General features: G+C 42.7%; 1 protein-coding gene across 1 annotated transcript in view; it reads right to left on the bottom strand.

Moving 5' to 3' along the window:
• The window catches only part of CLIP1 (CAP-Gly domain containing linker protein 1), a 62,047-nt gene that overhangs the window by 37,288 nt on the left and 10,924 nt on the right, over window positions 1–13,835 (bottom strand). The window contains 5 exon segments of the mRNA XM_023745061.1: window positions 2,056–2,172; window positions 3,711–4,655; window positions 8,219–8,323; window positions 11,318–11,350; window positions 12,623–12,683. Of these exon segments, the coding sequence (XP_023600829.1) occupies window positions 2,056–2,172; window positions 3,711–4,655; window positions 8,219–8,323; window positions 11,318–11,350; window positions 12,623–12,683 (1,261 nt within the window).

The raw sequence follows: 13,835 nt of genomic DNA, 5'->3' as shown, positions 1-13,835 counted from the left end.
ATGTGTGAGTGTGCACACATATTTAAGTATATGCATGTGCGTGCATAGTGTGGAACATGCTTCCCTTACCTTGTTCCTCCATAAGCCTACGACTTTCCTTTCCCACTATGTCTGGGTATCACTGGCACTGCTTATGGTGATCAACCTTGCTTAAGCTCATGTTTTTGATGCAAGAGGCAAGGTAGGAAGAACAGTTGAGAAAAGCGAAGAAAAAAAATATCATACCACTTGGGATTAGGGAACGAGGATATAGGAAATAAAAAGGCATTTCCCGATGTGAATAAGCTAAGTTGTAAGAGAGAGTTGTGTGAATCTGCGGAATCAGGACCTGCCTTGCTAACAGAGGGTCCAGGGGTCCAGGATGGCTGGCTGTCACCAGGCAAATGGAGAAGACACAGTGCATGGCCTCATCATACATGAAACCAAACATGCTAGGTGCATAACTAGGAAGGTCCCTGTGTCTAATAAAACTAAGCACTCAATAGCTTGCCAAAGCAACACATCACCAGAGCAAAGGGCAGATATTTTTGAAGGTCCCCTTATGCACGGTTTCACTTTCCATGGTTTCAGTTCCACGGTCAACCAACGTCTGAAAATATGAAATGTGGAATCCAGAAAATAAACAATTTGATAAACAATTCAAACGTTTTAAATTGTGTGCTGTTCTGAGTAGCGTGATGAAATCTTGTGCCATCCCACTCTGTCCCGCCCAGACGTGCCTCATCCCTTTGTCTGGCGTCTCCATGATGGATACTCCAGCTGCCCCTTAGTACCTTGGTAGCCTTCCTGGTTATCGAATCGACTGTCGAGATATCGCAATGCTTATTGCAAGTCACCCTTATTTTCCTGAATAACAGCCGTTAGAGCAGTGGAGCTGGCGATTCAGACAGGCAAAGATCAGCATCACGTGCTTCCTTTGCATGGTGGGAAACCTTATTTCTGCCCAGGGCCATAGGGATATTTATAACACCATTCACGGACCATACAAAATTATCACCTTAAAAACTGGCATGTGGCATTTGGTCAAACATTTAATTAACTCGTCCCTAATGCCTTGGCAGGGCCAGACCAAATGATTTCTTAGGCCATATATGGCCCACGGGCTGGACGTTCCCCACCCCTGCAAGTGAAAAGGTGAAAGTCCTCAACTTATTAAGGAAAGAAAAAAAAATTGTATGCTGAGGTGAGAATCTTCTATCAGTGAAGCTGTGAAGGAACAGAAATTCCTGTTAGTCTTGGTGTTGCACCTCAAACTCCAAAAGTTAGGGCCACAGTACGTGATAAGTGCTTGATGGAAAAGGCATTAAATTTATGGGTGGCACAGCCGGCGTGGCTCAGTGGTTGAATGTCAACCTATGAACCAGAAGGTCACAGTTCAATTCCTGGTCAGGGCAGATGCCTAGGTTGTGGGCTTGATTCCCAGTAGCAGGCATGCAGGAGGCAGCTGATCAATGATTCTCATCACTGATGTTCCTATCTCTCTCCCCAACTCCCTTCCTTTCTGAAATCAATAAAAATATTTTTTTAAAAATTTGTGGGTGAACAAGCAGAAAACATGTCTCAATTAATGGCAAGATTTTGTGCCAGAAAGCACTGAGCCTGTACGAGGACTTCAGCAAGGGGCCCCTGAAACGAGTGACCACATAACGTTTACTACAGTACATTGTTATCACTGTTCTATTTTATTACTTATTGTTAATCCCTTACTGTGCCTAACTGATAAAGTAAACTTATCAAAGATCTGTATAGCATAGGAAAAAACACAGTACATACAGGGTTCGGTACCGTCGCAGTTTCAGGCATCCACAGGGGTCTTGGACTGTATCCCCCACGGCGGATAAGGGGGGACGACTGTAATACCTACCTTTGTTGCTAGTTTGGGTGTGATCTGATTCCCCCCAAGGTCTTTAGCAGCCAATTACTAATAAGTTTGATTTAAATCAGTACTTTGAAAGAGAAAGAACTAGGTACAATGCTTTTTCTTTGTGGAGATTTTTGTTTGTAAACAGGAACAATTCGACTGGCCAGAGACTCAGGCTCCCAGCAGGTACTTACCAACACCTGAAGTTCTTTCTCCAAAGCCTCTTTCACGTGACTGACTTCACTCACGTGCTCCTGGAGTTTGCTGAGTGTGAGCTCTTTCCCCTGCAGCTCTCTGGAAATGCTACTAGCCTACCATACACAGTTACGTGGTGCAGAAGCAAACGAACAAAAACAAAATAATAATGAGAAACAAAAAAATAAAACAAAAAAATATTATGAGAAACAAACACAACCAAACACAACTGAAAGGGATAAAGGTGGGGGTAAGAAACCATTTTTGTTTTTTTTTATTCTAAGAAACAAATGACTTTTCATAGTCAGTCCAAGATATAATGACCTAATGTCTATTTTAAGGTAATCAAAATAGAGTGTTTTTCTATCGCTATATTTGGAATATCAACATGATTAAAAGCAGAAAGTGCAGATGCTTACTTTCTGAGTTAGTTGAGCAATTTCATTTCCTGGACTTTAAAAGCCCTAAGATAGAAATGATGGGTACATGTGGTCTGGGTTATCATTTTCTGTATTTTTTATATGCCTAAAGTATTCCAACATCTAACATAAAAATGAAATTATAAAAATGCACTAGACCACAGTCATCAGAAATGGGCTTTCATTAAATCCTGATGTTAAAAAAAAAGTGCACCAACTTTTATATTAGCTGCATATTCCCCAGATTTTTGTATTTTGATTGGAATTTTGGAATCAAGTGAGGAGATTTGAGAAAAATTTCCTGTAAATAGTTTATCATCTTCAACGAAGGTTACTTAGCAATTTTTGCCATTTGTCCGTCCTCCCCGCTTAACCCTCACAACCCTTCCTTCTTTGCCGATAGAGCTGCTTCTGCAAAAAGCTCAGAACATTCGGCATCAGTGCCAGCACCTCACCGAGTGGCAGGAGGACTGGGAAGAGCATTAGCTCCTGGAACAAGCCATGAAATGAAGACATTGTTGAACAAGGCTCGCTGTAGGAAATGAAGCTGGCAGACGTTTCACCTAATTTCCCACGCTTTGACCAAAAGCATCCTCATCCGGTCTTTCCCCCCAAAGGAGGAATAGACAGTGTTCTGCTTGTGGCACAGAAACTCTCCAACGAGGCCTAAGAGGCACTGCAAAGGGCTCCAGGCTCTCAACCCGAGCTCGGCCGTGAGCGTCACTCATCACGGCATGTTCATATATTACAGCCAAGTACCGCTCGGAGCTCACATTGTTTTCATATACGACCTCACAGACAAGGCAACTATGGCGCTGGGAAAGGAGACGATCATGTAAGTTTCTATCGAATTCATTCATTCATTTACCTTAGCGCCATCAATTAGGGAGTTCTCTATTTTAGAAATAGATTCTAGACTGGAACTAAGCTTGAATGGGAGATCACAGAAAAGCATGGAGGTAAAGGAACCCACTGGAAACCAAAACGAATTCACATAATTGAGCCATTATTTTCTCCAATTTCCTCAGATGAAACCATACTCAGGATGATCAAAACATACTATATTCAAACTGGGAGATTTGTTAGCACCAAGCAATTTGTCTTACTTAAATCAAGAATTTGGAAGATGAGTTAACTTCAATGCAAAAAACAAACAAACAAAAACCACAAAACCATACAATGAAAAATAAGAAAAGCAAATGGAAAAGAAAAAGATGAAGGATGTCAATACAAACCTTGTCACTTGCAGCATTCCTTTCCACCTCTAAATTCTTAATCTGTTGCTCAGCTGCCTCAAACTGCTGTCTAAGTTTCTCGATCTCCAATTTACCTTCGGAACTGGCTTTCCGAAGAGCGTCCAGATCCAGCAGCTTTTCCTCGGCAGCCTTGAGCTGCGACGTAAAACTATCGATAACCTTGGTTTGCTCACTGCACTGGGCTTGCAGCACCTCTAGCTCCTTTACCTTTGTCTCGGCTTCCTGCAGTCTGTTCAAGGCGTCTTCCATTTCTACCAGGTGCTGGTCTTCTGCCTTGTCCAGTTTCGACTGGACGGCTTCCAGACTGTTCTCTTTCTCCTTAATGACCTCCATCAGCTTTGCCCTGACGGCTTCTATCTCTTGGGTGTGAGCAGACCGTTCGGAGTCTTGTTGATTCTGCAAGCTTTCTATTTCGTGCTGGTAATCTAGTCTCATTTTCTCTATCTGCGTTTTCAGTGCGGCCAGCTCGGCCGTCTCTGTCCCCACCCCCTTGCTGAAGGAAGCCTTCAGCTCCTCCATGGCCTGCTGGTGGGACGCGATGGCGGTCTCCAGCTTGGACTTCCACAGGGCTATCACATCCGAGTTCTCCTTGTTGGCGTGGTCAAGCTTGCTTTTCAGCGACTCGTTCTCCTTGGAGAGCTTCTCTGAGGCAGCCTGCAGAGCCTTCACCTCCTTCTGATGCGTCTCCTCCTGGGCTCCAAAGCGCTCCTTCAGGGAAGCGATTTCTCTTTGGTGGTCAGTACGGGCGGCTTCTAACTTCTCTTGCAAAGAGCTGATCTCTTGCAAAAGGGAGAGCGACGTGTCAACATCCCCGGCAGGTTTATTGGACTCGAGCCTTCTTCGCAGCTCAGCTACTTCCTGCACTCTCAACGCTAGGTCTTTCTCTAGCTCCATTATACGAGACTTTTCTGATACTGTAGCCACCTATTAACAGCAGTCCAAAAAAAAAAGAGATCATTTAAATAACAAATCACTGACGATTTTCTTTAACTTGGAAGATCTTAAGTAAACCTATTCCCATCTCAAGGCAGCAAACTACCCCCACAATGCCTACATGAGAGTCTGTCTCTAACTATGATCGTGGCTTAAGCCCAGTTCTGGTAGCTCCAATTCAAAACTATCATCTTTGTCAAACTTCCACCATCCTGACATGCTAAAGGAATCTAAAATTGATATTGAGTTTAATTCCAAAAAGACTTCCTTTTCCTCCAAAGAAGCTTAAAGCGAGGAAGTACACGATTACCAGCATGAAATTGATAAGAAGTTAACAGAAACAGTAACTTTCAAAGTTCTCAAATATTTCTGCAGGCTGGTAGAAAGAATCCTCCTTATTTTGCCTGCTTTTTCTCTCCGCTTCACTCAGGATGTATAAATGCTTATTGATCTGATGGGGATGATTTTAAAGGAATATGCTGTTCAGTATAGTAGCCACGAGCCACCTATGGCTACAGGGCACTTGAAATGGGCTCCTCTGAGCTGACATGGCTGCCAGCATAAAATATGCATCAGATTTTGAAGACTTGGAGAAAAAAGAACATAAAATATCTTGTTAATGATTTTATACTGACTGCATGATTAAATGATATTTTGGATATATTCGTTTAAATAAAATATATTATTAAGTTCACTTGTTACCTTTTTTGAAAAGTATGTTAATGTGAGTACGAGAACAATTCAATTATATATATATATATGTGTGTATATATATATATATATATATATATATATATATATATATATATGGGCTCATATTATACTCCTATTGAATAGTATGGGTATCAGAGGTGTAAAATTACCTATGCAATGTTTCAATGAATAGCACATCAACTGTAGAATAAAAGCCTCAACTGGATGATGAATTAACTTACTAACCTTCTTTTTTAAAAAATGACAAAGAAAGAATGACGACTTACCTGCAATTATATAAAAGAATCCTGCCCTAACCGGTTTGGCTCAGTAGATAGAGCATCAGCCTGCGGACTGAAAGGTCCCAGGTTCGATTCCGGCCAAGGGCATGTACCTTGGTTTCGGGCACATCCCCAGTAGGAGGTGTGCAGGAGGCAGCTGATCGATGTTTCTCTCCCATCGATGTTTCTAACTCTCTATCCCTCTCCCTTCCTCTCTGTAAAAAATCAATAAAATATATTTTTAAAAAAAAAGAATCCTACATAGCACCCCCTCTTGGGACTGTTTAATTCTGTCGCATTCTGAGGCGCACACCTCGTTCCCTTAACCCAGTGGTTCTCGGACTCCAGTGCACGTGAGCCACCTGGACACATGTCTACAGTGCAGGTGCCCAGTCACTCCCATATATTTTGATCCTATTTCATCTCTGGGAGGGACCCAGGTACCTGCTTCTTTTAAATACACACCCCAGGACTAAGAAAAACACGTAACCTGTGGCCTTTCTTTCTTAGGAAAGTATCTCCCTTAATTTCCCAAAGTCTGTCCTCAGGCAAAACTGCCTATGGGTTTGCCTCTCCTGTTAATTTGAGGCCAGAAAAGCCAGGTGTCATTTCTTATTCTTGCTAAGATCTCTACAGCCCCGAGCACACCGTTTATGAGCTGGGCTTATTGGCTTGTAGGAATCCTAAAGCACTTCCTAAAAGGAGTACAGGTGATATGCAACATATATGGGGCACTGGCTGATTTCACGTTTGACAGACCAAAAGTGAGGATCAACAGAAGACACGACTTGTTACAGAAAAATGACAGCTTGAGCCCTGACCAAGTAGCTCAGTTGGTTAGAGCAACGTCCCGATACACCAAGGTTGCGGGTTCGATCCCTGGGTCAGGGCACATAAAAGGATCAACCAACGAATGCATCAATAAGTGGAACAACAAATTGATGTTTCTTGTTCTTCTTCCTTCCTTTCTCTCTCTCTCTCTCTCTCTCTCTCTCTCTCTCTCTCTCTCTCGTGAATTAAAAAAAAATTTAAATTTAGAAAAAAAGAAAAATGACAGCTTGAATCGGAAATGTGTGAATAAGCCATGCAGTGAATGGATGTCTTCTTATCCACAGCCACAAAAAAAAGCATCAAAGGTGTTTGCTGACAAAGCAGTTTGGGAGAGGAGTTTGAAAGTAAAAAACTATCCTTCCTTCCACCGTGGAGCTCAGCCTTATCATCAGTCCCTTCTACTTCCCAGGCCAAGTCTTTGGCTCTTGAGCAATGGAGAGACCACCAAACTCCCAGGGTATTTCTCTCACCCCATACACAGGAGATAGCTTTAGTGTTGAGACTGACTGAGAACATTTTTTTTCTTCTTAAAAAAGTAAAAACATGACTTAGAGAAGAAAAATCACTCAATTATGTAGATTTTTAGATCAGTCGATGATTTGTCAACAGGGACATTTCTAAAAATACTAATGATTCAAAAGAAAAAAATCAGGTTTTATAACCAATAGTTGATCAGAGATAGAGTAATTTTTAAAATTTTAAAATTAAGATCTGGGCAATTTAGCCATTGACAGTCAAATTCATTGATACACACACACACACACATATTTTCTTCCATATAAATAACTCATATTATTTTTTAAACGTTTCATCACAAAACTATTCCCATAATAGTCAGACTCTGTGGTTAAGGGTACAGAGTCTGGGGCCAAATGGCCTAGATACAAATCTTGGCCCCACCTTACTATTACCTGTATGACCTTAGGCAAATTACTTAATCTCTTTGTGCCTCAGTGTCCTCATCTGTAAAATGGGAACAATATTACCTGGGGTTGTGGTGAGACTAAGTTAATACTTGTAAAGTACTCAGCATAGTGCCTGGCATGAAGTAAGCACCGTGTAGGTGCGTTTAACAAGCATATAAGCAAAAACATGACAAACACAATGGCTCCAAGGGGGCTCAGCGTGGTAAGAAGCCATTCTGCTTCCCAACACACCTTTCCTCCTACATCTGGCATTTTAACCACTGAGGTGACAGAAAGGAGGGAAATGCAAAGAGAAAGCAGATATCAAGAAAAAAACAGAAGGTAACTGGGGTAAAAGTCCTTAACTCTCACTTAAAAGAGTCAATGTTTCCATTCCCTTCCCCCAAGAGGCCAGGGACGGAGGCAGGAAAAGAGAGCTAAAGTAAAAAAAAAAACAGTAACAAAAATGTATCTAGAAACCCAGTAACTAGGAATAGGGGGATGAGAGGACAATTGACTGCTTATGGCGAACTGGAGAAATAAATTTTGAGGTAGGAATACAAAGGACCGCAAATGCAGCCATGTATACAAATGTATACAGTTGCAGAGTTTCTGGTCTTGGTTTTGGCTGAGTGAGGCACAGGAATGAGTCTTTTTACCTTTGACCAAAGATTTGACATAAGAGTCCTGTGCCTACCCATCCGTCTAAGCTCACGAACAGTATCAAGACCAAACTCAGGTCGAACCACTGGGTCAAGGCTTAGGCCATCTGCAAGGCGTGTCGCCCGAGGTGTCCAGCATTCACATACACGGGTCCGCTTCATTAAACAGTGAAAACCATTACCCTAGTGTCTTCTAACTCCCTCTGGAGTTTGTCAGCTTTGGTCTTTTCAAAGAGCAGGCTCTGTTCAAGCTCCTTAATGCGGGCATGCTCCAGTTTGGTCTGCGTCTGTTAGTAAAAAGGAAGAGGAAGAGAACAAACAGTGCCACCGTGACATGCCAGCACAGGAGGGGACAGCGGCATGCAGGCTGAGCCACCAGCACCTTCCGCCAGAGGACGAACAAGACGGGAGATGGAGACGGGAAGAGGATGGAAGTGAGATGAGGAGGTTGGGGGTGAGGATGTAAACTACCAACAGGAGGATGAGGTGGGCGGGGGGCATGAGCTAGGCTATTGAGAAAGGAAAAATGGAAAACACGTGAGGCAGGATGAAAAATGTCAGATGCATGCAGCCAAATACAAGTTATATTGATAAGTGAAGTTTATCAGCACAAATTAGAACAGTTAATATTCCTCTAAACTACCATTCTTCCCTCCTCCCCACAACAGCTATTTGACATTAACGAATATGTAACTGTCTTGGTGACTTTAAAAAGTAGATTGACCCTCACAATGACCACGATGACTAATACGGAGAAGGTAATGTAGCAAACTTTATGAATGGCCAGTAAATCCCTGGAGCAGCACCTTGCACTTGGGCACAGATTTGATATGAACAAGGGTCAAGCATGACACCTCACAGGGGGACTCTAGAAAGAGAGCTAAGGAAATCACACCAGTGGCCTCTGATGAGACTCTCAGCAACATTCTCACATCTGACAGGGAAGAGCCACTAACGCTCTAACTTGTTTCCAGCGGTGGCTTTTCTAAAGGCTGTCACCAGAAGAAAAAAGAAAACAGGAAATCAGATTTACAAAAAGAAAATTCCAGTAACAGTTATGCTCCACAGCCTCCATCCCTGAGGCTCAGAGCAGGAGAAACGTTTGGCCAAAACTGGACTCTTTATCTTGATCCCTAGACGTAGTTCTTATCTCAGAGGGAAGAAATGTTGACTCAACACAAACGCTGAGTTTGAACTCCACCAAGAAGAGCTGGTGAGATCCTACTGTGTTCCAAAACCCCTGAGCTCCTCCATCCTCCCTCACTCATACGGAGCCCGATGGAGAAGCCGGAGGTGACCTCTTTCTAGCAGGTTTAAGTACAACACAACCTTCATCAAATAATCCTGATGTCCGTCTGAATGCACCTCTTTCCCGCTCACCTCTCTCCCCGCGAGGTGCAGTGTAACCAACGGATAAAACCCACTGAGAGAGCTGTTCCCAGAAGCTTCTAGTTACTGCAGTAACTTAACTATTTTGTGGTTCCAACCGGTCAGATCTATCGGTCTGAACCATTACGGGAAATGAGAAAACGACAACAAACTCTAAATAAAGAAGCAAACAGTAGTGCAGAGCTTACTAGAGGGGGGGATGCTGTACACTGTAAAGGTCTTTACTACTGCCAGTGGACTCTGGGGAGGCCAGTGCATTCAAGAGCTCCCTTTGCTTGCAATCCAGGTATAATCACCATGGAACGCTTAAACAGTGAACACAAAATTAAAAACAAAACAAAGCCATCTCAACTCCTTCAGCTCTTACACTCAACAAAAGTAACACTGGAAACCTAGTTATCTGGATAGTCCCCTTCGTCCGGACATGCCTCAGACAGAAGTTGTTCTGTTCACTGCTTCTACAAGAAAATAATCTGATCCAGGACTACGTAACTGTGGTCGCAGCCTCAAGCACTGAAACCCAAATAGCAAAAGGCAACAAAACCTTTTTTCTCCTCTGGACACTGAGTTCAGTGTCCTGGGGGTGAAAGGTCACCACTTCAAGATAAAAAGCCCATGACCACTGAGTGTGCTCCTTGCCCCCTTCCGGGTGACTGCAGCGAGACCTCCCTGCTGGCGGGGTGCACACCAATGACCTGGGACTGCACCACGGTCTCTGACCAGCCATCAGCACGGGGACTAGTGATCCACTTCCACGCCATGGAATGCAGTCAAAACATTACACCAACAGGACAACCCTCCTTGTTAACTGACTCCTTTCTCAGAAGAAGACACGTGTCCCAGAGGGCAGTCCTGGGACAGGCGGAGAGGGCAAGCAGAGGCTCTGCAAGAAGCGCACAGAGAGGCGGGAGGGAGACCCCATGCAGACTGACACTGGACGCAGCAGGAGCCCGTGTGGGAAGGAGAGAGGAGACCCAGATCACTGAAGTAGCTGCACAAAAAGGGAACCTTCAGAACGGAGGCTGTCGTAAAAGTTCAGTCTTGAGTTGTATATTCTACCTGCCAGGAGGTGGTGGGGAGAAACAGTGTTTGCCTTAATTTTGTTCTCTTGTGGTGGTAAATCACAGTGAGAAGTTTTTGGGTTTCTTTCAGTTGGCATCAGAGCTGAAGCCTGGCTTTCGAGGTCACTTTGGTAAGATTTGAATTGGGAGTTTAATCTTAAACAGAAGGAGGGAGGAAAACACCTACCTGCCTAGTAGCACTGCTACCCTAAAAACCTCACTTCGAAAATAATAAATTTAAAACACTCAGTCTCTTCACTGAAGAATTCTAGCCTCTAGGTTCAAAAACTAGGGAAACTACCACAGTGACGAATTCCAAGTTTGTATTTCTAGTCAGCTGCAAGGACAGGCACTGGCCAGCAAGGGGTGCTCACACCCAAGGCAATCAGTCTGGGATTCGCAATTCCCTTTTAACTCTCCTGGGAATAAAATTAGACAATTTGGGAAAACTTCCCCCAGAATTTCTATAACTCCATCTAATATATTTTATGCTTCATCTCTTTTGGAATAATTCTATTAAAATTAGAAAACATTATGAATTAAGGCCAGGCCCCCAGACAAAATTAATTTTGCCCGTTTCTGACAAAATTTCTTATGAAGTAAACACATGCCTATGTATTAAACAAATGGATTTATAGAACTTAGTCATAACATACAATTTCTTCAGGATACAAATGTAACTGCTTTGAAAGCCACATGCACAGAAATATTAAGGTCAACGTCTCAAGGTCAGATTATGCAGTTAGTATTTGAGTATATCAATAAGCATTTTAATCTGTAATCAATCTGTGTTAACAAGGAAAATATCCACACAGTTAAGTGCCCTCTTACATTCTCAGGATCTTCAGAAATCTGGCTCTTTTGCTATCAGTAAAAAAATAAAAAATTAAACAACAACAAAAGAGAGATTCGACTAAAGTTTCAATGTTAGGGTTTCAAAATAACTTTGATTAATTTCAAGTAAGTTTATCAGACAGACTATATACTAGCCTAGTGCTGATGTAAATATTTTCATTTGTCCTTCTCTCAAACACCATAGGCTATATTTCAAATGAATTGGATGATGATATGAAACTTCTAATGAAACTTTTAGGGTGCTTGTAAGTGGATGAGGATAACACAAAAGTAAACTAAAGAAATGTAATTGTACAATATATGAAATGAATGAAGACTTATTATTACTAATAATCCATTAAATCCTGGGCTTTATAAAACTAAAATTCAGAAAATGTTTTCCTTACTTTTTGTTAACTATAAGGATACACTTATTTCCAAAGAAATCAGAGTTCCTATTTGGAAGTCCCTTGAAATGTAAGCATGGTGTGGGCAATCAAAAGACTCTAAAATTGTAATGGTAGCATAAATGTATATTTTGAGAGCTGCACAGAAATGTGCAGTTTTTACAAAAATATTACAGATTAAAGTACCAAAAATCTGCAGAATTTGAAAATTTTAATAATCTATACTTGTCATATATCTAGCAGTGGTTTGAAAAGCATCAAGACCATTGAACTCTGTTGTCTATTTGAGAAAACTAATATGAATAATTGTTACGAGATGAGAAACTTGATTGTAAAGAAAAATCCCTATTAATTTAAAATATGCCATGGAAGTAAAAGAAGCTAAAATATAAATTGCTCTTGTTTCTTTCTGGTAATTACTTTTGTAAAAAGCTCAACGACTAGAACATATATGTATCCCTTTCACGGGGTTATAAAAGGTTTGTCCTGCTCAGTGGAAGAAGCAAGGCTCTGTTTTGGACTATTAGGATGAAGCAGAAAATGCTCCTCCCAAGGAATGCAGTTTCTGGTCATCAGAGGGACACGGAGAGTCTGACTTGGGACACACTGCCAGATTTATGACTCGATTAACTCCAATTTGAGGTTTTTGAATTTCAAAGCAGAAAGAAAGAGTAGTGAAAACTTTACTGGGCCACAGGAGGTGGGATGGCTCGGTCGCAGGCGCAGAGGCCGCCCCGTCACCTCCGGCAGCCATGCCCACAGCCCCGCTGGCCAGAGGCTGGGCCCTGCCATCCCTCCGCTGCCCGTTCTGGCCACATCAGCTGGCACAATGATTTCGTCCACATTTCTGAACATGGGGACCCATAAACGCTTCAGACAGCTGGAGGGGTTTTACCTCAAGGTCGCCTTTAGTAATTGATTCTTCCTCCACCCGGAACTGAAGATCCTCCACCTTCCTGTGGAACGAGAGGAAACAAAGCACTTAAGAAAACGGGAACAAGTGTGCCCGTGTGTTTCCACAAGCAATACCCTGGCAAAAAGCACGTGACCATGGAAAGAAATGCCTCAGGGGCATAGGAAATAAATGCATCCTTAGGCCTCTGGTGTATGCACCTGAGAGCTCTACTCTTCCTCGGGAAGCTCCAGAGTTTTATCCAGGTCACGTTCCAGAAGGCAGGAGGTAAGAGCTGAGAAAAATCAACCGGTTCCCTTGGTCACAAGCACCAGAATGGATCTGATCAAGACGAGGTCTGCCTCATGGGAAGAGGTCTGATGCCCTCAAGCTACTGTAGAGCTGGGAGGACAGTTCTCCTGCCCCGCAGTCAGCAGAGCCAGGGCAGGTTTCACAACAGAGCAAACAGTCCGGAGGGACCTGTCACTGTGGCTCCTTTACCTGCACCCGTATTCAGGAGGCGGGGAGAATGTCCTATGTCAGTGATGGCGAACCTATGACACGCATGTTAGAGGCGACACACGAACTCATTTTTTTGGTTGATTTTTCTTTGTTAAATGGCATTTAAATATATAAAATAAATATCAAAAATACAAATCTTTGTTTTACTATGGTTGCAAATATCAAAAAATTTCTATATGTGACATGGCACCAGAGTTAAGTTAGGGTTTTTCAAAATGCTGACACGCCGAGCTCAAAAGGTTCGCCATCACTGTCCTATGTACAGTGTTCCTCTGTCCAATGAGAAAGTGGTTTCCCTGGTCAGAGACTGCATCCCACCTCCACTGGGCTGTCCCCTCACCACACAGAGTCTATGGCCATCCTGACTGCTAGTGAGCCAAGTCGCTGTCAGAAACGGCATTAAGTGCAACAGTTGAGGACTAACATCCCATAACCAGAGATGTTCGCATGGTTTCCATGAAGATGCTTTTCGTGGAGAGATTGTTTGTTAACAGCCTCAAAACCCTTCTATCATGCCCAAACTTACTTTCTCTCTCAGTTTAGCACCTGATTTCGTCCTGACCTGGAAAATTCTCTAATTGCCTCACGTGAGAGCCTTGCTTTCCGAATAAGGTATTGAGTTTCTCGAGGACAGGGACCGTGTATCACCCATCAGACATAATACGACTTCATCAGCCACCTGGGTAAATCCTAG

Source organism: Myotis lucifugus, unplaced genomic scaffold (genome assembly GCF_000147115.1).
Source record: "Myotis lucifugus unplaced genomic scaffold, Myoluc2.0 scaffold_511, whole genome shotgun sequence".
In the NCBI taxonomy this organism is placed as follows: domain Eukaryota; kingdom Metazoa; phylum Chordata; class Mammalia; order Chiroptera; family Vespertilionidae; genus Myotis; species Myotis lucifugus.
This window is presented reverse-complemented; position numbering and strand designations above follow the sequence as displayed.